At 37.8% G+C, this 24,597-nt stretch overlaps 1 protein-coding gene across 2 annotated transcripts in view; it reads left to right on the forward strand.

Moving 5' to 3' along the window:
* The window catches only part of LOC145989496 (cyclic nucleotide-binding domain-containing protein 2-like), a 67,489-nt gene extending 50,641 nt beyond the window's left edge, over positions 1-16,848 (forward strand). For both annotated transcript variants that reach the window (XM_083124850.1, XM_083124851.1), the window contains one exon: positions 16,553-16,848. In XM_083124850.1, coding sequence (XP_082980976.1) covers positions 16,553-16,848 — 296 coding nt within the window. The remainder of the gene's footprint in view (positions 1-16,552) is intronic.
* The last annotated feature ends 7,749 nt before the right edge of the window (positions 16,849-24,597 follow it).

Below are 24,597 nucleotides of genomic sequence, written 5' to 3' on the forward strand. Positions count from 1 at the left end.
TTATCCTCGTGCAAAAGCAGAGTAAATTGTTTCGGCAATAGTTCGTTAATTATGTCATTCATTTTCGTTCACTACACGACGCAGCACAGATCATTCAAAACATATATGCGTAATTCACGCACTCAATACACTTAAAAAAAATCCACGCAGTAAGAAACCTAATTTTCTTAAACTTCCTTCAACGCGAATTCCACTCGCAAAATCCCCTTTGTCATCTCCGGCCAGTCAGTCTACCCCAGCCAGTCATAACAAAGCAGCAGAGGGGTTGAAAACATCGTAAAGCGTGGTTTGTTGGTTGAAGGTCAGCGGCCTGTGAGTTCTACATGTGTTCGATGGGACAGTGTTGTTTTGGCCTAGAGGAAAAATTCCCTATCACATGCCAGCCACTATTTTCCCGTTCCTTTAATAGTAGTTTAGTTTCAAAATTTCCCTTACCTGGGAAAAATCCCATGCTGGTTAGCGCATTGGCATCGCTGTAAGGTTTTACCGCCGTTATAAAACGAAGAGTTCCCTGTCTAAGAAGCCACTACAAATACGTCACTGACCGCCTCCAGGCGCTGGTCGGGGTCGAATTTAACCGCTGAAGCGTGGTGGTAGTTTTAAAGGAAACGAGTCCATCGCCATGTATAGAGCGAGCACAAGGAAAACAAACCTTGGACGAAAAATCCTGTCCTCGCGGGAGTACAGTGCACAGGAGTCGCGGGTTTTATACTATCATTTTTCCCGCGGTCGTTGTTTGAGAGTGAAGCATCAGTCACATTAGATAGTCGATTATTTTCTGTATTTAATCTGGGCTTCGGCGATAGCCTAGGTAGCCTAGAATATACGCGCCTGATATATAATATATATGGACCCCACAGAGAACGGGCCTCCTTGATTACAAGGTGATAGAGGCCAAAGATTTTTAGTTGCGAGATCATGATGTTGCCACCGAAGGTTCCGTGTTCACATCCTGGCCTGGCAAGAGGTGTTTTTTCTCTGAGCAGCCTTTCCATTCAGAAATTTCATCTAATTATCAGTCATTCTCATCGTCGTGATTAGTCCAAAGTTGCAGAAAAGCGACGCTAAATGACAAAAATACAAATATATAAACTGGGATGAGGGTAACTTTGTCATGAAACCGATAGATGTCGGTAGGAGTCACATGCTGGTGGAACAAAGGGAGTGTGAAGCCACACACGTGCAGTTGTGGAGAGGACAAGGGAGGAAGTGTGTTGTGCTTTGACGCTGTTTGCAGCATTTTTCTCCATGCAAATACTACAGGGAGGTTATTGCAGCATGCCACCGCTTCAGCATCGGCCGTTTGCCGGTCCAGTCATGCAACAGGTGCCGGCAAATTGCGTAACAGATAGCCCGTAACAGAAACCGCTTGTTTTGTAATGTTTCCACTTTTCACAATTACAGTTACAATTACAATTGAAATAAGCACGTACCTTGTCGCACGGATGCAGGAAAAGGTGTCCTCCCAAATACAAATATTTCTGGCACCTTATTTCTGACGTCTAAGATTAGTCATCGCTACTTTATTCTCAGTTGTCGCGACAGCGCCTGCAGCTTATCGGGGGTTGGGTGAGTTGTCAGCCGCGAGATGGCGCTTCATACTGCACGTGTCGGCAGTGATGCCAACCGTAGGGACATGTCCCTACGCATAGGGACTTTTCACTCAATTTCGCCCGCGTAGGAACGTAGGGACAGATTTTGCCAAATGAGGGAAAACGTAGGTACTTTTTTCAATCTTGGTAAATTACATTTTATGAATTAGTTTATCTGGATACTTTAGCGAGGAGGAGAAAAAAGAACTAACTAACAGATCTCCATCAGAATTTTGGAACATGTTATCGGTTACCAAAAACTTTCAAGGCAAGTTCCTTTTTGAAAACATTTCCACTCTCGCGAAAATAGTGCTAACATTGCCGCATTCTAAAGCGGAAACGGAAAGAATATTTTCAATGTTAAGTGATACAAAAACAAAAAAGGGAAATAAAATGGGACCAAAATTGTTAAAGAATGCAGGAAATACAGCATCACCAACCAACATCTATCTCTTCACAGCAGCAGCATGTATGACTTCAAATAACATAATCAACAGTAAACGACTCAACGTTATTCATTAGGGGTGTGCTGGATTCTTTACTTTAAAAAGTCGTTAATTCTCGACGTTTTCTGCCTTGTAAGTTTCTGGAACTTATCGAAAGTTGTAAGTTTTTATTCTAGAAATGCAAAAACAATCACTTAAAGTGAAAATGACTTGTAAAATTCGAGATTTCCAGTGCTTCGGGAAATTTCGAACATTTCCCGTCCAGAAAATTTTCCGACTTGGTCGGGAAATTGCAAATTTTTCAGTCCCGAATGTCGGGATTTAAAAAAATTACCGTCTCGATCCCGTCCCGACCCAAAAAATTCTGTCCAGCACACCCCTATTATTCATTAAGGCAAGAATTTACAATACCGGACCCTTCTGTAATTTCTATGCTACGTCTTATACTCACGAAATAATTATTCGTGATTATTTATCTCAAGTTAACATGTTGGGGTGAGGGGGAAAAAATGTTCATTAACGTGTAGAAGTTGTAAAATAAGCTTTTCAATTCTCGCAATGATTCTCCGTATACAAGTATGGTAGCCATATTTGTTGATATGAACAAATTAAAATTAGTTACGCTGTCTACAGCGTTGCCACACTGTTGATTTCATACTTGGAGAGCATGGATCGTGTAAGAATGGCGGAAGAGAACAGTAAAAAAGTTGTTAATGTTGTACAGATTGTTAGGTGGAGTGTGCAGGAGGATGGCTGTGGGCTAATTAATAAACTTATGGATTTCAGTATATTGCCCAAAGAACGTGCTTACATGTGACAGCGACAATCACGATGTAGAAGAACTGATTTGATTACAGGTAAATTTGGCAACAGTACATCAATCATAAAATTGCAGGATACGAAAATGGCCTTCGATGATGAACGTTTGCCGTTAAAGTGCTACGAAAATAATATTTTTTATCGGTTCGTAATCACAATTACCGCAAAACCATTCAGGAATAGCCCCACTGACCATTCTCGGTAAGTTTAGGTTAAGTTAGGTTAGGCAAACATAGTTAAAATTTGGGCTCGAAAAAAACATGCACGGGTAGCCCAACAAACCATTGACGGATAGCCCCACGAACCATTCAGGTACGGTTAGGTTAGGTTAGGATAGGCAAACATAGTTAAAATTTGGGGTCGTAGTAATATCAGGAATGTATATTTCGTTTTTTAAGTATTGGAAACACAAAATCTTCCGGTAAATAATAAGCAATCGTGCCGATCGCGGACCACTCAATGTCACTTATTTTGCAATTTCTACACGTGACCCCCCAAATTTTAACTTCAAATTCGTGATTAGGAGGCCTCAATTAGTGAGTATGCGAAATATTACAAAAAATCGGGGAGAGGTCCTGTATTGTAAATTCACTCCTTCATTAATTGTGGAAGCACCGAGCAGAAAGATTTGGTAAGTAAATGTGTATATTTTATCTTCTGTTTGCATGCTCATGAGGTGTTTTTTTTTTAGTCACTTTACTTGGCGTAGGGACATTTGGTCAGTTGTAGGGACATTTTGACTACGTCTGTAGGGACATTGCCGAAAAATGGTTAGCAACACTGTCGGCTACCAGACAGTGAGTCTACGCTCATTCATGTTCACTTCTGTTCGCGTTTATCAGTACGCGTTTTGTTTATACTGTGTTATTGAGTTGGTGTGCTAGTGCTTTATTGTGTGTTAATTGTTATTCATTCATTACTTATGTCGTTAAACAAATATAGTCTTGAACATAGAGTTTTTATGTACGATAATTACGTGAAAACGAATTCTTGCAGAAAAGTGGTCAGGGATTACGATAGACAGGATCTCTTGAACCTAAGAAACGTGTTGTATTGCTGTTGAAGGAAGTCATTTTCAACATCTCTTATAACACAGGAGGTTAGTGATCATCATTATTATTACTTTTAAATATCATTTTACGCTTTCGGTTTGCTTTATGCGCCGGGATGCTGTCTTCCCTTTCTGTCAACTGAGGATAAAGTAGCGATGTCTAATCTAAGATTAGATGTCAGAAATAAGGTGCCGGAAATATTTGCATTTGGGAGGACACCTTTTCCTGCATCCGTGCGACAAGGTACGTGCTTATTTCAATTGTAATTGTAACTGTAATTGTGAAAAGTGGAAACATTACAAAACAAGCGGTTTCTGTTACGGGCTATCTGTTACGCAATTTGCCGGCACCTGTTGCATGACTGGGCCGGCAAACGGCCGATGCTGAAGCGGTGGCATGCTGCAATAACCTCCCTGTACTACGACACAGAGGAGGAGGAGAGGCAAAGAGATTGTCCCTGGCGGCAGGGGTGCCCATAAGGGGGATTATGGCGAAGGAACAAACTTTGGGGGGGGGGGATTTTTTCCCTTCAAATATTATAAAATTCAACATTTACACATTTTTTCCAAAATATGTGTAAAAATTTTACACCTTAAATGCACCATATTTAATCCATTAGATGAAGAAAAGAAAGTGTTTAAGGGTGTTATCGAAGGGAGTGGGTTGGTGGGAGAAATATCCACCTCCAAAATATTAGGCCTTATTTTACACGCTGGTTCTGGGAGGATTCTGAATTAAACGTTGGGGGAGGGGGCAGTATCCAAATGTAGGTCTTAGATTTTGGCGGGTATTTTAGTTAGAGGGGGATTGAGCATTACATCGAGGGGGGTATCCAATTCTTGGGTATTACTATTGTCTTAGACTGTTGAGAAATTCTTTTGTGTAGACTGAGAATAAATTTTTTGGAGGAGGCAATATCCACTCTTCAATATCAACAGTAAGTCTAAAATTGGCTTTGAAATTATGGTTGTAGGATTGAGTATTAAATTTAAAGGGGAAGATAAGAAGCTTTTGACAAAGTGTTAAATCTTAGGTTGTCAAGGAATTTTATATACTATGTTTTATTCCCGACGAAAGGATGTGAGAAATGGAGGAGAAGTGACAGACCGGTCTAATTTCTATGTTCCAGGGGCCTAGGGTGACAATGACAACCACCTACGCAGCTACGGCTCCATTTCTTACTAGTCCAATTTTTGATATAATTGTAAAATCTTATCTATGAATGTGGAAATACGTTTTTACCCCATGCTGTTACCAGCCCTAAAAAGAGAGAGAGAGAGAGGGGGGGGGGTAGGTATTATACCATAAGAAAACTGAAGTAATTCTAATTTCGTTCTAATTGTCTCATTTCTATATCTTAAGCTCTGAATTATTCTACTTCATTTCTGAAATAAACCTTAATTTGAAGAATCTATTTATGATAATTTTCATAGCCTTTGCATGGCTCCATAATCCTACATATGCGTGATGTCACACCCGTCACAAAATTTCGCACACCCGTCACAGGCGAAAAATGTTTATAAAGGGTTATTGTAATATTTTTAGAAACTAAAAGCATCTAAATGTCGATTAAAGTTTGCTGTGTAAAAATAAATTACGAGTACAATTGTTTCCGTAAACCCATATATTTCAAAGAGTTTTCTGAAAGACTGAGGAAGGTCCTGAAGTTTCAGAAGTGTCACGCCCGTCACAATGACAAAAAATGTATTTTCTGTAGTAATGCAGCAGCTGGGAAGGTTCTGTTGGAAGTTTGAGAGCCAGAGGTTTTGATTGTTCAGACTTTCTCTTCTATGGTTAGTCGTTTAGAATAAAATGGTCACATGATGTGACCAATGGTCATTTTGCAGAAATTGAGGCCATCTTGGATTTTTCGATTTTCTAAAAAAACAACAACATATTATCGCATAATATGGCAATATAATATGTCATTTTATATGTTTTTTGACACCCAGAGTGCAATAATGACGTGCAAATCGCATTCGGAGAGATAGAAGTATGAGTTTTGTAGAAATTGAGGACAAAATTTAAAATGCTGTTATAGTTTTTTAACGTTTGGACATACGTTTAAGAACACTGTATTAATTCATTTGTCTTTTCCATTTTGCTGAATAATTCTTGCCTTGCGAAGAATTAATAATGAAAATAGTTGAATTAGTGTAATTTGCATCAAACTAAAAGAGAAAAGACTTTCATGAAGCTTATGTTTGTTCGATAACATAAATCGAAAGGACGAGAAAAGTTATATAAGACAGACTTTGGATGACAGAAACTCAAAGAATCAAGTGGTGTGCTAAATCATGGTGTAATTATAGACATAGACGACCTTATATCAAACGAGTAAGTCTTTAGATCAGTATTCTCTGCAAGGCCAAGTGGATCAAAATCCACATCAACCGTATGTGTGGTATGAAATCAGTTAAAATAGAAGGAAGAAACACAACTTTTCCAAATTTACGAGCATGGAATAGCACAGGAATTTCCCTAGATGTAGTTTTTGAAATAACTTCTACCGTTAGTAATGTGTCAAATGTTTTGCCTCATGTGCAGTATATCAAAACAAGAAGTTCAAAGCCTCTAAGAAGAGTCAAGAAGAGTCAAAGTGATCCTGTATCAATACAAAAGATTGTAAGATAAGGAAATTTGTCGAAGGTTTGAATTTCAAAATGAACTTCGTAATGAATTTATGAAGCAAAAGCACTAATTTAAAATTTCAAAGATATTGAATCTATGATCGTTGCTAAGTTTTTCATATCGAAGGGAAAAAATCCTTTCCTAGCTTGCCTATCCGTCCAATTTTACAGTACGTGCGTAGATAAAGGACAGTCTACTGGTGTTGTTAAGGAATGTACCAATAGACTCCGTGAAGAAGCAAGAAACTATGACTTCAATTTGAATGGAAAATTTGATGATGTGTTTGATACATAGTCAATGATGAAGTTAGAGCAATTTAAACCAACGGAGGATTTCTACTGTACAAGAATTAGCGGCTTCAGCCTCTAAAACCCTAAGTACTGAGCGTAGATGCAACGCATTGTTTCAAGTTGCTTATTTTCTCATTCATAATGGGTTGAAATCAACTCCAATGCACGTTGCCAGTTCTCATACTATTCACATTTTAAGTAAATCCAAAAAGCTTATAAGTATGTTCAACCACCAAGGACTCTATTGCTGCTCTGATATTGTCCTAAGCCAAGATCAGATGTTAGCAAACAGAACTATCACCAGAGCTGAAGGACACCGTATTCCAATACCACATTCAATAAAGCTCCAGATTCTCATACGTGATGTTACAGACAGTTTTCATAGAGAGGAAGGAAGCTACACGTGGAACACACGGCACAGTACTCGTTCTTTTCCAAGATCTTGAGGTTCAAAATTACGAACCACATTCTATACGGTAAGAAATTGATAGTCCAGAAAACGATATTGGTATATTTGGTATTGATGGTACATCACCTAGTCAAACAAAGAAATGGAAGCGTAGCAATTACTTCACTATTCTAAAGTAAAGAGAAATTGCATGATTTCTAGTAATTCTATGTCAAATAGTGATTTAGATACAGCATCTGACATTAGAAAGCCAGAAAGGGATTTGTACACGTGTGATTTCTCTCGCGATTTCGTAATTTATTTAATGCTCAGCTTGACTTCCCTGAAGCAGTAAACATACCATTAAGACACTCCCTTACGAGTGCATTGTTTAATCATTCATATCGACGGATTTACTCCAATGCTTCCGTAGACAGCAACACAATATGATTACATACATTCAACCATGGTCAACTTGCAAGATGTTCTGTGTTAGTTGAATCGAGAGGGTTTATTATGGCGTGATGAAGGAGCATATCGCATAGTTGAGGAAATTCAGCTTCTTCACCCGGAAAAGTCTTAGAATATCTCTCTTGGCCTAGGCGATTTCATTTGTAAAAAGTAGTAATTTCATGTATTGGACTGTATCTCAAAGCCAGCGGAAGTTTTGAAATTCTTGTAGAAATTTGAACGATGGGCCCACGTTCAGCTTAAAGAGCTGTAAATGGACATAATTATGCTCAGGCAGTTAGAACAATTCGGGTGATTTATGGACTCATAGAAACACTTCAGCTGAAAACATTTTTAGATAATTTTCAAGATCAGTGTTCAGGGATGTTTTCAATTATTCACGTGTGTAGTTCTTTCTCAATTCACGAAGAAAATAATTTATTGTGTGAAACAAAATATTGTCCATAAATAAATTTTGGGGAATTCCGACTTCAGTCAAGCATTTTGTACTTAGGACCTGTTTCTGTCTCTAATAGCACCACTTCTTTGAGACTACTATTGAGCAGGGACAAGAATCCGGACTTCCAAGTATGCAGTATAAAAACTGCTTACCACGTTTCTTTGCATTTAATAGAATTATGCACATTGGTGTACTTCATTTACAATGATTGCTTGAAACTCAAAGAGGAGCACCCTGTGATTCATGAAGACTTCAAGTTCATTGCAAATATACTTACCTCATCTAGATAAACTAGTGACCAAGTGCAGTTCCAACAATACAACCAAGCAAAAAAATGTTAACACAAAGTGTGTCTACTTCCAGTGCCATATATAGATGAATGTACTGGGAAACAGCCCGACTTAGAATCCTATTATAACATACCATTTAAGACCTACTGCTTTTGGTCACCCTGTACATTCCAGAAGTGCCTACGAGCTATGGTATGTCCTTACAGAGTTTGAAACATCTATTGCTGTACATTTTTAAAATGCAAAAGAAACAATTCATATTTAAATATTTGATTGAAATGAAAAATAATGCACAGGGAAACATTACATTTCTTTTCAGTATTAATGTCCCCTCCATCAAAAGTTAAAAGCCACATTCCATTTATTCTTCTTTCTAGAGCATGATATGTGCTTTTTTAAGCTTAGCGTGCTTGAAAACCTATAAAATGACATACTAGTCCCCCATATTACTCCACAAAAATTAAAATAAAAAAAATCGAAAATTCAAAATGGCAGAAATTTCTACAAAATGAACACAAGTCAGATCATGTGATCATTTTTTTTTGGATGCCTACATGTAGTAGAAATCATATAAACAAAGAAAAATTCTGGGTCTCAAAATTCCAACAGAACTCTTCTAGCTCTATAGCTGAAAATTGAGATGGGGGAGAAATATTCTGAAATTAAATAACTTTCATCAAGGAAAATGAAGTTACATGAATTTATAAAGTTACATATTTGAAGGTGCCTAGAAAATAATTTAAAGATGAATGCAAATTTGTCTGAATGTCACACCCGTCACAATGGAATTGCCCAGTTGGAATTCAAGTTTCCTCTTTGATCCGACGAATGATCAAAATCAGAAATGGTCCACTTCCTCGGTCTGTGATGCTACGGCGTACAACTTTCGAAGTGACAAGGGTCGTAGCCCCCTTCCCCAAATTTACCTCAGTACACTTATTGAATAAACCAGGATTAAAAAAAGATGAGACTTTGAGTGACGATTAGGGAACGGATTTTAAAAATAAACCTTTCCAAAAATACAGCAGTTTTGAAACCGATCGTTTGAGATATGTATTTTAGGACATGAAATCAAGTAAAATTCACCTTTTTGCATCTTTTCGTGAGATTAGCACATTTATCCTCTTTTTACCCCCTCTTTGATGCTTTAGCATCTTTTTCTTCATTTTTATTCATGTTTTGTTAAAAAATTGGACAGAAAGAAAGTCACTCTTCTTGAGTAGCTAAATAAAATCCTATAGTCTAATTTTGTAGAGCAGAACGATAGCTATAAAATGGTATAACATAATCATTGCAGCCCCAATAGTTCCCAAGATAATGTAGCAAAACCCGCGAAGGAAAACACACACTTCAACAAAACCTATTCGGCAGATCCACATTTTCTGTGCGGTCCGCGCGCATGATATACAGAAGGCGCAGGAAAAGAGAGAATTGAATAAATGCATTTTATCAGCACCTTTTTTTTGCACCTTTTTGAAAAAAAATTCAGAACCCTTTTTTCCCTTTCCCGACCATATTTGCACCTTAAAATACTTTCCCTAGTGATGATGCTTAATTAATGATCGTTATAATGACAATAATATTATTATAATGGAACTTATTTACATCCTTATACCCAGCTTAGCACAACCATCTCTTGATAATACTTCTTATTTTGAACACTGTGGATGCTCGTGAGAAACAACCGGTTCTTCAAAGTCAGTTTCGATTGGAGAAGAAGGCAACAATAACAAATTGAGGAGGACCGCTTCATTCAGTCGATTTCTGAGTGGATTTTATTGCTTTGATGGAAAAAAAGTTACACTCACATATTTATTTTCCTCACATGGAGAAATCTTTCTTGTAAAGTCACTTAACATTGTGAATTTATCACTTGTCACAAGTTTAGTAGACCCATTTCCTGCCTTGATTGCAAAAACTCTGCTTTCATCTTATTTTGAAGGGTAGAACTTCCTGGGATTATTATTATTAAATAACGTTAGCCGTTTTCTCATGTTTTCAAAATCCATGAATCGGTTGGACAGCTATTTTGAAAAAAATATGAAGGATTTCAATGCAAGATGACTTATTCACAGTAGGAAATTCTTTTATCACTTCTTGGCATGAAGTGAACTGTATTAAATTTCTTCTCACAAAGGTTGGTTTGAAAAGATTCACAGGACTGATGAACTTATGAATATGGGCGGACAATTGTTTCTTTGACACAGTCATCGGCGGCGATGCGGGGGGGGCACTTCCTTCCCCCCACTATGGCTTCTAAGTGCTAGGCCTTGTCTACCAAGAAAAAGTAAACTGTCCTTGTCCCCCAGTTTTGGCACCCAATCGCCGCTACTGGCCACTGTTAATTAAGAAATTCAATATAATGATTGTGGACCTAATGAGAAGACATTCCTGGCTATATGGCTCCCCGATCAAAATCAAACAAGAATAAACTTCTAAAGTTAGACTAACTAACTAACTAACTAACTCTCTCGAAAATTTAAGGCTGCAGCAACACAAGCCTTTCATCTGTCCCTATCCTGGGCAAGATCAATCCATTTTTTTCCATCTTTATAGATTTCCTTTAGGTCCATCATCAGGCTAATCACTTCTAAAGTTAGAAAGGATGTATATCCTTTGTACAACCTGATAGTACCCTGAAGCAATGCAAAGGGGAAGCATATATACCAAACCATCAATCAATTCAGCACACGTGTATGGCATTCCGCCACCATATACCAGCAAACATTGCAAATTAGATAAACATGTGATTCTCATGCCAAATAACGGTGTATGGGCCATATTATACGTGACACCTCTCCTCAAAAAATAGTTCCGTTCCCTCACTCCTCTTTATTTAGTCAGACATTCTGATATTGTCAATGACCTAACTGATCATTAGTGTTGCCCACGAGACGAGACTTTGGCCTGTCTCGTTTCCTGGAAATGCTGTGAAATGCTGTCTCGTCTCGAAAATATTCGTTTGTCAAAGGGACACATGATCAATCTCGTCTCGTTTCGAATTTTTAAAAGCCTGTCCCGTCTCGTCCCGTGGGCAACACTACTGATCATGCTAATAATGTTAAAAGGTATTGAAAACATCGAAACAATCATTGTGATTTATAGGGGAGAGTTGCCGAAATTGTACCGTTGCCTAAGTTGGACCACTTTTGTTTTTGCCTATAGGCGAGTATTTGAAACAGGTGAGTTGGCACTACTGGTTGGCTAGAGACGTTCGACGAAGTAGGAGTGCTGTTATTGTGTCTCCATTGTTCGTGTTGCAATTATTGTGCTTCGGATTATTATTATTATTATTATTATTATTATTATTATTATTATTATTATTATTATTACACTATTAGATATATTAAGCCACCTGAAAGATCACTTTTCTTGTAAAGTAGCTCTTATTTGCCCCACAATATTATTATATTTTTTCCATTTCTTTTTATCTTCTTAAAATCCTAATTTACGTAGCTTCAGTTTCCAAAGTATACTTAAACTAGTTGCTATATCTCACGATCTAAAAATGTTCACTTTCTCCCAACCATTGCTCGTGACAGTCCGCTGGCCGATGCTAGAAGCCTCCTCCCCCGATGACAATGGTTGACCGTTACGCGGAAAGGAGTGCCCTGGAGGAGGGTGGGAGAGTTGAGGCCGCATTCAAGGAATTGCCCCCCTCTCCAGTCAGCGCTGATGGCTTGGCAGACGACATTCACGCCTTCAGCAGAGGTTTACAAATATGTCACCTAAATACTCAAGGGCTACTGAACTCGTTCGATGAATTTAAGCATATCATGTCACCTGCTAATTTCGATGTAATAGGTATCACCGAATCGTGGCTAAAGCCCGGGATAAGTAATAAGGTGTGGAACTTCATGGTTACGAAATAGTAAGGAAAGATCGAACTCGATGCAACAGGGGTGGAATTTGCTTTTATATCAAAGAAAATATTCGATGGAAAATAATAGAAACTGACATTTTTTTTAAAACTAGACGAACAAATCTAAATATTAGTAGTCGAAATTTGCTGCAACAAAGAGAAAGTAGCTGTTGTGTTGGTGTACTGACCGCCAAATATATCTTATACCACATTCAATTATTACAATTTCCATTCGTAAACTACGACCATTATATTTGTATCGGCGATGTAAACGCAGATTTTTCAAAACCTAAAGAACCGGATACAAAATTATTGTCGGGTACCATAATTAAAGAACTAAACGGCATTCCAATTGTAAAAAAGCCAACGCGGAAAATTGCCACGTCAGAGTCCCTAATAGACGTTATAATCTGTTCTAAAAAGACAAAGGTTTTATACGTAAATCAACAGTCATTGCCAGGTTATCTGATCATGATACAGTGTACGCAGTATTTGAAGTTTATAATAGTGTAAAAAAATCGAAAACGAAATTTGTCCGTTACCGTGACTTCAAACAACTAGATATCAGCAAGTTCAATGAGGATGCAAAAAATTCAGCCTGGGGGGATATAGAGGGATGTGAGGACGTAAACAGCCAGGTCGAAATGATAAATGATGAAATACTATTGCTGGCGAACAAACACATCCCTGTTAAAACGCTCAGAGTGACAAAGCCTCCCGCGCCATGGATAAACAACACAGTTCGTAAATTTTGGAAGCTTAGGGACTACTATCCTTTGAAATACGTAAACACCGGCGATAACGATAGCCTTCTCAGTTACAAATACTTTAAAAACAGAGCTAAAAAGATAGTGCGAAATAGCAAGTTTCACTATTATAAATCTGCAATCGATAAGAACATAAATAATGCGAAAGAAATGTCGGAGAACCTGCGTAAACATGGCCTAATAGGTAGCAAATATGTCAGTCAAGATATTCCCGAAGAAATACTAGATCCAAATAGCATTAATGACTATTTTATACAAGCTTCGCAGAGTGAAGCGGACCAGAATGCGCTGGAAAAAAATTGCAAAACATTTTTGACCCTCAAACCCCTAAATTCATTTACCTTTACTACAGTGACATCTGAAGACATACAAAAGGCATTCAGCAGGATACGTAGTAAAGCATGTGGAGACGATGGCATAAACTTAACCATTCTAAAATTATTACTTCCATTTTGCCTAAATACTATAACCGTCAAAATAAATAACTCCCTAGCACAGGGTATCTTCCCAGAAGCGTGGAAAGAGGCAATCGTTTTACAAAATGCAACCCTGATAAAAATGTGAATGACTTGCGCCCAATAAGTATACTGCCTATAATGTCGAAAATTTTAGAACGTATTGTACACGAGCAGCTATTCACACACGTAGCTAGTTTTCCAAAGCATCAATCTGGTTTTCGGCCAAATCACAGCACCACAAAAGCCATTCTGAAAGTTGCTGATAATGTACAAAAAGCTATCGATGAAAGCAAAATCACCTTACTTGTATGCCTTGATTTCTCAAAAGCATTCGATTGCGTGAACCATGAAGTTCTATTCGCTAAATTATACAGCATTAAGGTTAACGGCATATCCCATGATTGGTTTGCATCGTACCTTTCTGGCAGGAAGCAGCGTGTACAAATCAGAGGCAAAAATAACTGCTCCTCTGGGTGGTTAAACATTCAAAATGGAGTTCCCCAAGGAAGCATTCTTGGATCTCTCCTTTTCTCCATTTATGTAATGGACTTACATAAGAGCCTCTCGCATGCGCAGTATCACCAATATGCTGATGATACTCAGATATACATAACTACAAGGATAGAAGAGTTCTCGAATGAAGCATCACAACTACAAAAATACCTGAACGCCATAAGTGAATGGGCACAAACTAACTTACTAAAATTAAACCCAACCAAGTCAAAATTTGTCATAATGGGAACGATTGAATGATTGATTGAATTGGTGTTTTAAGTCCACTTTATGCACAGTAAGGATAATCGAGACTGGACCTACAGTTTAAAGTGGTATCCGAACCACTATGAGCCTCCAATATAATGGGAACGAAATTCCTGGTTAAAAAGCTTAGCCAAAACACAGATAACATGATTCTCCCCAAATTGAATAGCCACCCATTAAATTTAGAAAATACTGTAAATAACCTTGGCGTTGTCATGGATTCCCACATAGAATGGCCAGGTCATATTTCAGAGCAGATGAAAAAAGCCAACAAATCTCACTTGAAAAATATTGTAGGCATTGAGGTTAAAAAGAAAATGTGCGAGAGTCTAGTTTTATCACGATTAATCTACGGAGCCACGGTTGCTTACAATGCAAGCAGCTCCATAACTAATAAGCTACAAAAGCTACAAAATGCATTCATAAGATTCATTTACAAGCTGAAAAAAAGGGACCACATTTCGAAATACTTATTCAATTTGAATTGGCTTAACACCAAGAATCTCGCGAAAAACCAATTATTAACTTTAACACATAAAGTACTAGGCAACAAACAGCCTGCATATCTCTCTGAAAAACTGAACACAAATTCGAGCAGACATGAACATGTAACACGACGAAGAAAAATATTGTCAGTCCCAGTACATAATACGACCACCTACGGAAAATCATTTACCGTAATTGCCACTAAAGAATGGAATTCCTTCCCAACCTCCCTAACATCCATCAACAACCATAAGCTATTTAAAAAGAATCTCAGACAGTATCTACTGGCAAGGCAGCGAAATACTTAATCACGAGCAACTTTTCATTCATAAAAATACTCACTGTAACATTTGGCAACTGTTTGCATATAAATCTTATAATTTCATTATTTTATTTCACTTCATTATTATTAAATTTTTCATTGTTCCAGATTACTGAATATATATTTATATGTACTAAAACAAAAGCAACAAACATTAGATACCTATGTTCAACAATTTATAGGCAAATCTGTTTTTCTTTTTCATTATCTATACATATACGCGTATATACCTATATATTTAATTATTCTTATTTGTATTGATATGTAATCCTTTTCATGTTTTTATTTTTATTTTTTCTCAATGTATACTCTTTATTCCATTGCATTAATCTCCCAGACAAGGGTTTGTTGTAAGAACGGCCCTAGAGGCCGAAAAACGCCCGCTCCAAAAAGGCGATTTTTTTTATTATTATTATTATTATTATTATTATTAAGCTCTTGTGTACACTAGGGGTAAGTAATCAAATGTACTGTAGTATATTATAAAAGTGCCATTCATTAACCACTAACTACATGTGGTAAAACTATGGTATAGTTGCATATGTTCGTGTAGCGACATATTTTTATTCACGGGGTATAATTGCGTGTTTCCCAAATTTGACCGGGGAAAGTATGGGCTGTGGACAGAGATAGAATTGCAAATGGCTATAGCGTCATACAATACTGGGGACTATGGCTGGAACGAGTGTACTAGAAGGCATGGTTTGTTTGGTTTTACAGCTGACTGAATATTCAACGTGGATGAGTCAGGTTACACCACAGTCCAGAAACGTCCACAAAAAACTGTAGTAAGGAAAGGAAAATCACAGGTAGGTGCTGTTACAAGCGGCGAACGTGGAGTAAATACCACAATGATGTGTGCAGTGAGTGCTGCATGTGTCTAGATACCGTAGACATACACACGTACATGCCTTTTGTGAGCGGTCCAACCTAAGCAACCTGTGGTCCAAGTTAGGAAACCAGTTGCCTATAATGGACCGATGTCACTACTTCCGTTTATGTACCCTATTATATTGGTTCCTGCATTTTTTGTTGAAATACATATATGAAGTGAAAGCTAATAATTTGTGCTTCTCATATCTACAATTTCGTTCTTTTTCTGTGTCTTGTTTTTGATGCAGAAGCAAAATAGTACCAACTGGTCCAATTTCGGCAACTCTCCTGTATAGTATAGGTCTTGTCTGGTCTTACGGCGGGCGGCCTACATGCAGGCAAGGGAAGTGGGGAGCGGGGAAGCCACCAATCCAGCCCGATGGGAAACACAGCTGCTTCTAGAACGAGGTGCGCGCAGCACCTCCTACCGCGACGTCATAGCTCTCGGCGCTACCTCTGTTATATGGTTAGAGTGCCGGATATTCCCTGTTCCCTACTTCCCATGTCTGCATATAGGCCACCCGCTGTAAGACCAGCCAAGGGCAATGTTGGAGAAGTAAAACTCGTCCCTTTTTTGCTCTCATTCCTTATCGGATGATTTCTTCAGGTGAGAATCTGGACGACAGATACATCCTGGCCGCCACGGACGTCGAGTGCCTACTAATCCCTCGCATGTTAGTCTATCAGCACGCGAAGAATAATATGTGGGGTAACGTTAAGAATTTTCTTGAGAAGCGAATTCCATCGAAAGAGATTATTTTCAAAGAATTCCTGAAAGCTAACAAGTGGGAGCGCTTCAAAAGCCTGATGATAAAGAACATAGTCAACCAGAAGAACATTCCTACCAACACTTCTATCTATGATGTACCATACTCGCTGAGGATTCACAATCCGAAAATGTAAGCAATGAACTAGGAAATAAATATTGTACTTAAATGCAGACACCTTTTATTATTTAATTTATACTCTCTCTCTCTCGCACACAACAATGTATACATATATGGATATCTATCTATCTATCTATCTATCTATCTATCTATCTATCTATCTATCTATCTATCTATCTATCTATCTATCTATCTATATAATATCCTGTTTTCCTATTTCTACTTCTGTGCGAATTAAGCTTTTTGCTTTGGGGAAGATGGTCACTCAGTGGCATAGTCGAGATTTTATTTTGGGAGGTAGCTTTTTTGGGTATGCAAATTTATGTTACCAGTCAGTAAACTAAAGTATTGCCTTGCCGCCTTAAGTATCTTATAACATTTGGTTCTTACCTGGGTTATTAAATCTAATGATAACATTTACAAGTAATCTAGAAACAATCAAATACTAGTTATTTACATTCTAAGAAAACCCAAACGCATACACAAAATGAGCTATCGAACTAGTAACACCGAAAACTTGAACACATTTCTATTGCCAAGTTGAAACTTAACGTCCGATCTAACCTACCTACACGTTTCATGTGGAAACTTTAATATATGCAAAATATCAGCAGTATGACATCTCGGCTCGGCGAAGTTGATTAGTTTCAGAATGGTGTCTTTCTTTAATTCACAAGGCTGCATACTTTTCGACATGGAAATCTTTGATGACTATACACGAATGACTTTTCAATTGTGTTTGGTACATAGTTGACAAATGGTATGCTATCAATTTTATTTTCTTCGTGGGTGATAAAACATACCAGGCAGGGATAAAAATAATTTTCTCTTGCCGAGGATAATATTTTTTCTTGGGTGGGGGAATTCCCGGCTTCCCCCCGTCAATTCGCACACTGTCTATGTTCATCAAACGTTACTACATTCCAATATAAGTTGTGTAAGTGCTGCATTTGTTAGAGCCAAAATTGGTCGTATGTGCACTTTGTGCTCCGGTAAGTTTATCGAGACGATCCATAGTTTAAAAATGGGTCCCAAACCACTGCAATAAAATGGAGTGAGAAATTTTTTTTCAAAGAAATATTCTATCGTACCTATTGCGGCTGAGCTGCTACTAGTGTTGCCCACGGGACGAGACGGGACAGGCTTTTAAAAATTCGAGACGAGACGAGATTGACCATGTGTCATAAGATCATAAGACAAACGAATATTTTCGAGACGAGACAGCATTTCCATGAGGCTCCTCGAGACGAGACAGGCCAAAGTCTCGTCTCGTGGGCAACACTAGCTGCTACAGTATGTAACATGTATGTAAAGGCGGTCAGGGGCGTGCTGCTGATCACATCATCCCCACTCACCCCCTATACGCCTTCATGGCGTGGTGCTAAGCACAGGGGAGCACTTTACTTTTTTTTTTTTATATATACCTTTTTACCGTATTTATCCCATCTGACCCGTATGTATTAATCTTGGGATCGTCTCACCATATGACACTATCCCAAAATTCCTGGTCCTTGTGGATGTGTTCTTTCGCGAATGAAAGTCTATTCCTGCGATTCACCCTATTTACATACGGCCTCTTTCGTGATATTCTGCCATGATATCCATGCTTCCGCAAGGCACGTCGGACAGTTTGATCGGACATCATCTTGCCAGCAACATTTTCTACTAACGGTCGTAACTGAGGAACACTTAGTCGGGGGTTTTCTAGCACTCTTTTTAAAATAAAGCGTTCATCACGTTTATTCAACCGTCTCTCTTTTGGTTTTCCCGGCACATTCTGTGTTGAACCTTCCTTTCTAAATTTGTTTACTATGTACTGAACTGTGGAGTGTGATTTATTGACTGTTTGTCCAATTTTTCTTAACGAATAACCTCTAAGGGCCAAATTTATAATAACATCCTTCAGATCGGAACTAAGTTCCCTCACCTTGCACATTTCGAACACGCTGATAGATAGGCCTACAACAATACTTACGCCAGCATTCCGTTTGACGGGGAGCGCGCCTGCACGTTCAAACTTGAAACGAAGTTGCAAACTGCACGAAATCGCCCGAATAGCGGTGGCGCTGCATGCGAGGAAGATTGAAACTCTCGCTTGTACGAATAACAATGTTGCATGAAACAGGGTGTTTTTCTCTTTTCACACAAATTATATGCTCTGTTTATATACTTTTAACATACATTTTTATTGGCATTTGTTGGTGAAACCTTCATTAACATTAATTTCCAGGTACATATGAAAATGATTATATTTACTAGTAGATATGACATTTTTTCCTCGGATATTCTATGTGTACGAATAACAATGTTACATACTGTATATGTGGAAGACTTTTCTCACAAACAGAAAAGTTTTTCGTCAGCTTCTTTGCCGCATCGTCACTAAAGTTTAATCATAAAGTCGGTTAGTCGACCCACACAACCCCATTAAAACTAGTACCTGTAACTCATTTTGCTGGTGAATTATATAGGGTTTTCCAATAAGATCAAATGCATTTACTATGAAATAAAATAAAACCTATTTCAGATACAACCAAACTTTTTATATTATTTTGAAGCATAGTTTATTATATTAGGTTTTGAATAACACACCATTTAAGTGTCCACCTCGACTTCGTGCACGCGAGTGAATTCGATGAACCCAATTTTCGATGACTTTGTGCAATAACTCGGGCCTAATGTCACGAATGCAGCGTTCGATGTTCAATCTTAATGCAACAGGGGTTCGTGGTCTGTTTGCATAGACTATAGATTTCAAATAACCACACAAAAAGCAATCTGAAGGAGTTAAATCACAACGTCTTGGAGGCCACTTTCACCAAACTTTTCTTGAAATACGTCGATAGTGGCATTAGCAGTGTGATATGTGGCACCGTCATGTTGGAATCACATGTCCTCCAAACCAATTTCATCTAAATTTAGCCACAAAAAATCTGTTAACATCAATCGGTAACTGCATGTCCTACCTCGTTTTGGAAAAAAAAAAAAATGGTCCGATGATGCCATCATGCCATAAACCACACCATACAGTGAACTCTTGCGGATGCAAGGGCTTCTCGTGAATCTCTTGTGGACTGTTTTCACACCAAAAACGACAATTTTGTTTGTTAACTTATCCACTCAACCAGAAATGAGCTTCATCTGAGAAGATAATTTCTTGCCCAAAATTATGATCCGTTTCAAGTTCAATACAACGCCTATTTTCATAAACCTTTGGGATAATAACCAAACGTTCTTGAAGCGTGAATTTAGCCATGATGAACTGTCACAGTATACTCAAGAATAAACAGGATTGGTCACTTCCTAAGCTTTCCACGTAAATTTTGCGAACACCATAACGTCACAGAATGTAACGTGCAGAGCCACCTGGTAGTTGTAGTGAAAAGTAGTTCGTTGTCATGGTAACCTATTTGCCAATCAGATCAATGCGTTCGAATCGTTGTCACAGTAACCACGCCGCCAATTGCATACTACTTCAATTGGGACAGTTGAAGGTGTTTCCGCGCAATACCCGCCAGTTCTCGTCCTATTCTCGATATTTTCTAATAATAATTTGGACATTTCTCGTAACTTTAACACGGCATATCTACAAACACAATAGGAGTAAATTGAACAATGATGATTTTTAGGCATCTTATTTTTTTTCTTCAGTCACTTACGACTTGCTGTGTTTGAGCAAAGATATCTCCCTCAAACGCAGAACATTGGAACTAACCGCAAGAAAAAATGACTTAAAAATCATCATTTCTCAATTTACTCCTATTGTGTTTGTAGACATGCCTTGTTAAAGTTAAGAGAAATGTCCAAATTATTATTAGGAAATATCGAGAATAGGACGAGAACTGGCTGACAAGGCTTCTTCCCCCAAAAAGAAGGAGAACAAGGAAGAAACCTATAAATATTTGTCTAAGGCGATAGGCATGGGAAAAACTGCAAAAATCCCCAGATAAATAATAAGAATGTGTAAGACGAAAATATTTGCAATCCAATGTGAAGATTAAGATCGTCGACAAGTATTGGAACCTCATAGGCTGAAAAAGAGGTTGCGAAATAATTTAAGACTGGTTGGTGGAGGAAGATTTTAATTCACACCCACACACATAACATATTGGTTGATTGATATGATTTGTTTTCATTTGCTTTTCTGCTACTTTTGGTCATTCGCGAAGATGGGGATGTGTGATGATAGAAATTATTGGCACCCGGGATCAATGGCGTCACAACCCGATGTGCTAACCACTGCGCCACAGAGACCGGCACACACATACGTATTTGTTAATTTATTAAGAAAGGTACCGTTCCCCGGGTATATAGCACCGTGCTGTCATGAATGCACTTTTACGGGATGTGGGGCCCACATATTCTTGATCTTGGCCAGTATTGGAGGTGATGCCATCAGCACCATGCTCTGACCGCCTTTACCCCCATTTCCCCCAGGTACCCATTTATTTGAGACTGGGTGAGCCCCAGAACCGCTTAATGCAGGGACAAGTCCGGAAATATTCCAAACTTAGATCACCCACCCAGGAAATCGAACACTGGTATCCTGTGCGGCAGTCAGAGACGCCCTACGGAGAAGAATCAAGAGCATTATATAAAATGGCATTTCGGTGTTAATATTGTAAATAAAACCCTAAATTTGATTTTTGAAAGTACACTTATTACACAAAATAAACCTTTTATGTCTAATAGAACATTTATGTAGTTATCAGAGTATTAAGTTTATTCCTGTGTAAAGGAATCAAATTTTGCTTCTCGGATATTTAGAGCAGAGTTAATCAATTTTTCACAATTTGCATAACTTCTAAAAACATTCTGCCTTCAGAAAGTGTCGCGTCAGTAAATAAACACTCAATATTATGTTTAAGAGCTTATTTTGCATTTTTCAGTTCATTTCACATCAGTTCGTGACAAATGAAAATACAACTCGCACATTTCAGAAACATTAAAAATGAACATTGCAATGTGTTATTTCACAGTTTGTGTTTTCGTCAAAAATTACATTTGTATGTCTGAGTCATACACAACTCATATTTGGCAAAATTGACAATTTCTATAGGGTTACCACCAAAGCTTCTACGTTTGGAAAGTAAGAAATACATTTCGTAAGCTTGATCTCAGGGTGAATGTCTGAGTTGATAATATTACAACTGTGGATTTCAAAACCAGAGTGGACTGGAAAAGATGCATGTGCAAACAATTAACATTTAATTAACATTTTTATGAAAGTATATGACAGGATGGGGATCCCGGGTTTGTATACCCGGTGGAAGCACACTGGTTCGGACCCCACTTTAAACTGTAGGTCCATTAGACCTACTGTGCTTAAAATAGACTTCAAACAACAATTCATTCAATCAAAAAACATGACCTGATGTTTTCAATTTAAGTGCAAGATCAAGTTTACATATGCGTTTAGAACAAATCACAGACACACATGAATGACCTAGATTTGAATTTTAAGTAAAATATGTGCATGAAAAAATGTTGTATAGGGAAAATAACCTCGAATAACACTTCCACACTTTTCAAATACTATAGTACATAACAACTATTTTTCAAGTCACTATAATCAAATTCATGCAGGTATTCTAAAGGATGATAGAAAAACTCATTTTCATGGGGTTTCTTTTTTATTAACAGTGAAAATCTTGACATACTGGTATGCATGAAAACACATAAAGTTTTTATATATTGTAAAAATATTCAACTTCAATTAAAAAAGAATATCACCTTAGAAACAGCACTTAAAATATGTACATCACATTTAATCTTCACTTGTTTGTTTTCTCTTTCACATTAAATCCTGAGATGGTATTTCGATGCCTTTCACGCGTTCTCTCGTTCTATAAAGCTGAGCTTGCAATTTCTACGATAATTAGTCTTCTTATTGATGTCAAACTTATTTTGTGAAGTAAAAGAGTTCCTAATGTTTAAATGTTGATGGACATTTGAACCATCGATTTTAATATGTAAATAAAGGATATATTTTACTACTATATATTGGGAACGAGCTCACTCATGATCTTACACCAGTAATTTTACAAAGTATAATCAAAGGACAATTTGTATCTCTTATGGCATGGAAAAATTGAAATGCATTTTCCGTTAATTTATATTTCTTAGTATTCACTTAATTTAATTTTCAAAATATAATTTCCAATACAATGCCGCCGGACCCTGTGGCTGAGTGGTTAGCACATGGCGCTGCGACGCCAAGGATCCCGGGTTCGAATCCCGCTCGGGCATGGTTGTTTGTGAATGTCCATTCATCAATTTCATCATTTTATCACTCATCCCCATCTTCGCAAATTAGTCAAGAGGCACAAAACGCGAAGTAAAATAAAATAAATCAAAATCAAACCAATGCAATGCCGATGGTGGCGCGAACTAGTAGCTGTAGTGAGCACTACACCTTTGGCATCATTCGATTCGGCCTACGTCATCCAGTAATCCTTCCATATTCCATGTTATAACTGTCCATAGTTGTCATTTGTGTTTAGTATACCAGTTCGCACCACCATCGGCACTGCATTGGGAATTATATTTTGAAAATTAAATTTAAGTTAATACTAAGAAATATAAATTAATGGAAAATGCATTTCAATTTTTCCATGCCATAAGAGATACAAATTGTCCTTTGATTATACTTTGTAAAATTACTGGTGTAAGATCATGAGTGAGCTCGTTCTCAGTTTCTTGATCAAAACTCAAAAAATCACCTGTTGCATGATGTTTTGCAGTATATCTCTTCTATAAAACTGGACTTATTACATTTGTTCTTTCTTTAAGAATGTCATTTATGGTTCAATTGCTTTTATCATTGCATGCAGTACTTTATAGGAAATTGTTTAGTGTATAAAAAGGTAAAAAAAAGGTAAAGTGCTACCTTGTGCTTTGCACCATGCCAGTTTAGTGCGTGCGGGAGACAATATGCTTGGTTGGAAAGTCAAGGTATCTCCAAAGGAACATGTTGACTTTGTCCAAAACGCCAATCTAATCGAGGAGTCCCAGGTTCAATACCCGGTGGAGGCACATTTGGTGGTTTGGAGTCTATTTTGACCTGTGGGTCCAGTTTTGATAACCTATTCGTGCATAAAGTAGACTTAAAACAATAATTCAAACCACAATAACACGATCACAAAAGTATTTGGTCTCTCATCTGGTCGGATATGACGACTGAGCCGTGATGTGCCCCATGAAGAGTTGTGGGGGACGGCAGAGAAGTGACTGATTCAATGCTAACCGATTTGACTTTTGGCATGCCTACTAGTTCACAGATAAAATAGATAAGCTGCATGTCGATGTACGAAAGTCTCTTATATCAAGGGATAAGCAAAGACTTCCAGTTCATTCGTCAGTGATTCTTTCTCACCCACCATTCCCTGGTTACGATGGTATGATGGTATAAAGTCAATAATTACAGGATTAACAGGAAACAAGAAAACCAATCCTTCGGTTGCTCATGATCTTAGAATGTCTTCAATGTTGATTATTTGGCAAATGTCAAGTTTTAATGAAATAAGAGAGATAATCACTGGATCAGTCACTTCTGAAGTGAAAATCAGAGATGCATTGTATTCAGTTGATCCAGAGTTTTTATTTAAAAGAATATTGTACTAAAAAATCACAAGACCTATTCAGAGTACAAACTGTCCCATACCCGTTGTAGCTTCTTGGGGTAGGGATGTGGAAAACCAAAAAGCCTTCTCTTTTTGATCCTCTTTGAACCACTCTCTGAAAGTTTCACAGATGGTATTAACAG

This window comes from Lepisma saccharinum, chromosome 6 (assembly GCF_977018435.1).
Source record: "Lepisma saccharinum chromosome 6, izLepSacc3.1, whole genome shotgun sequence".
Taxonomy (NCBI): Eukaryota; Metazoa; Arthropoda; class Insecta; order Zygentoma; family Lepismatidae; genus Lepisma; species Lepisma saccharinum.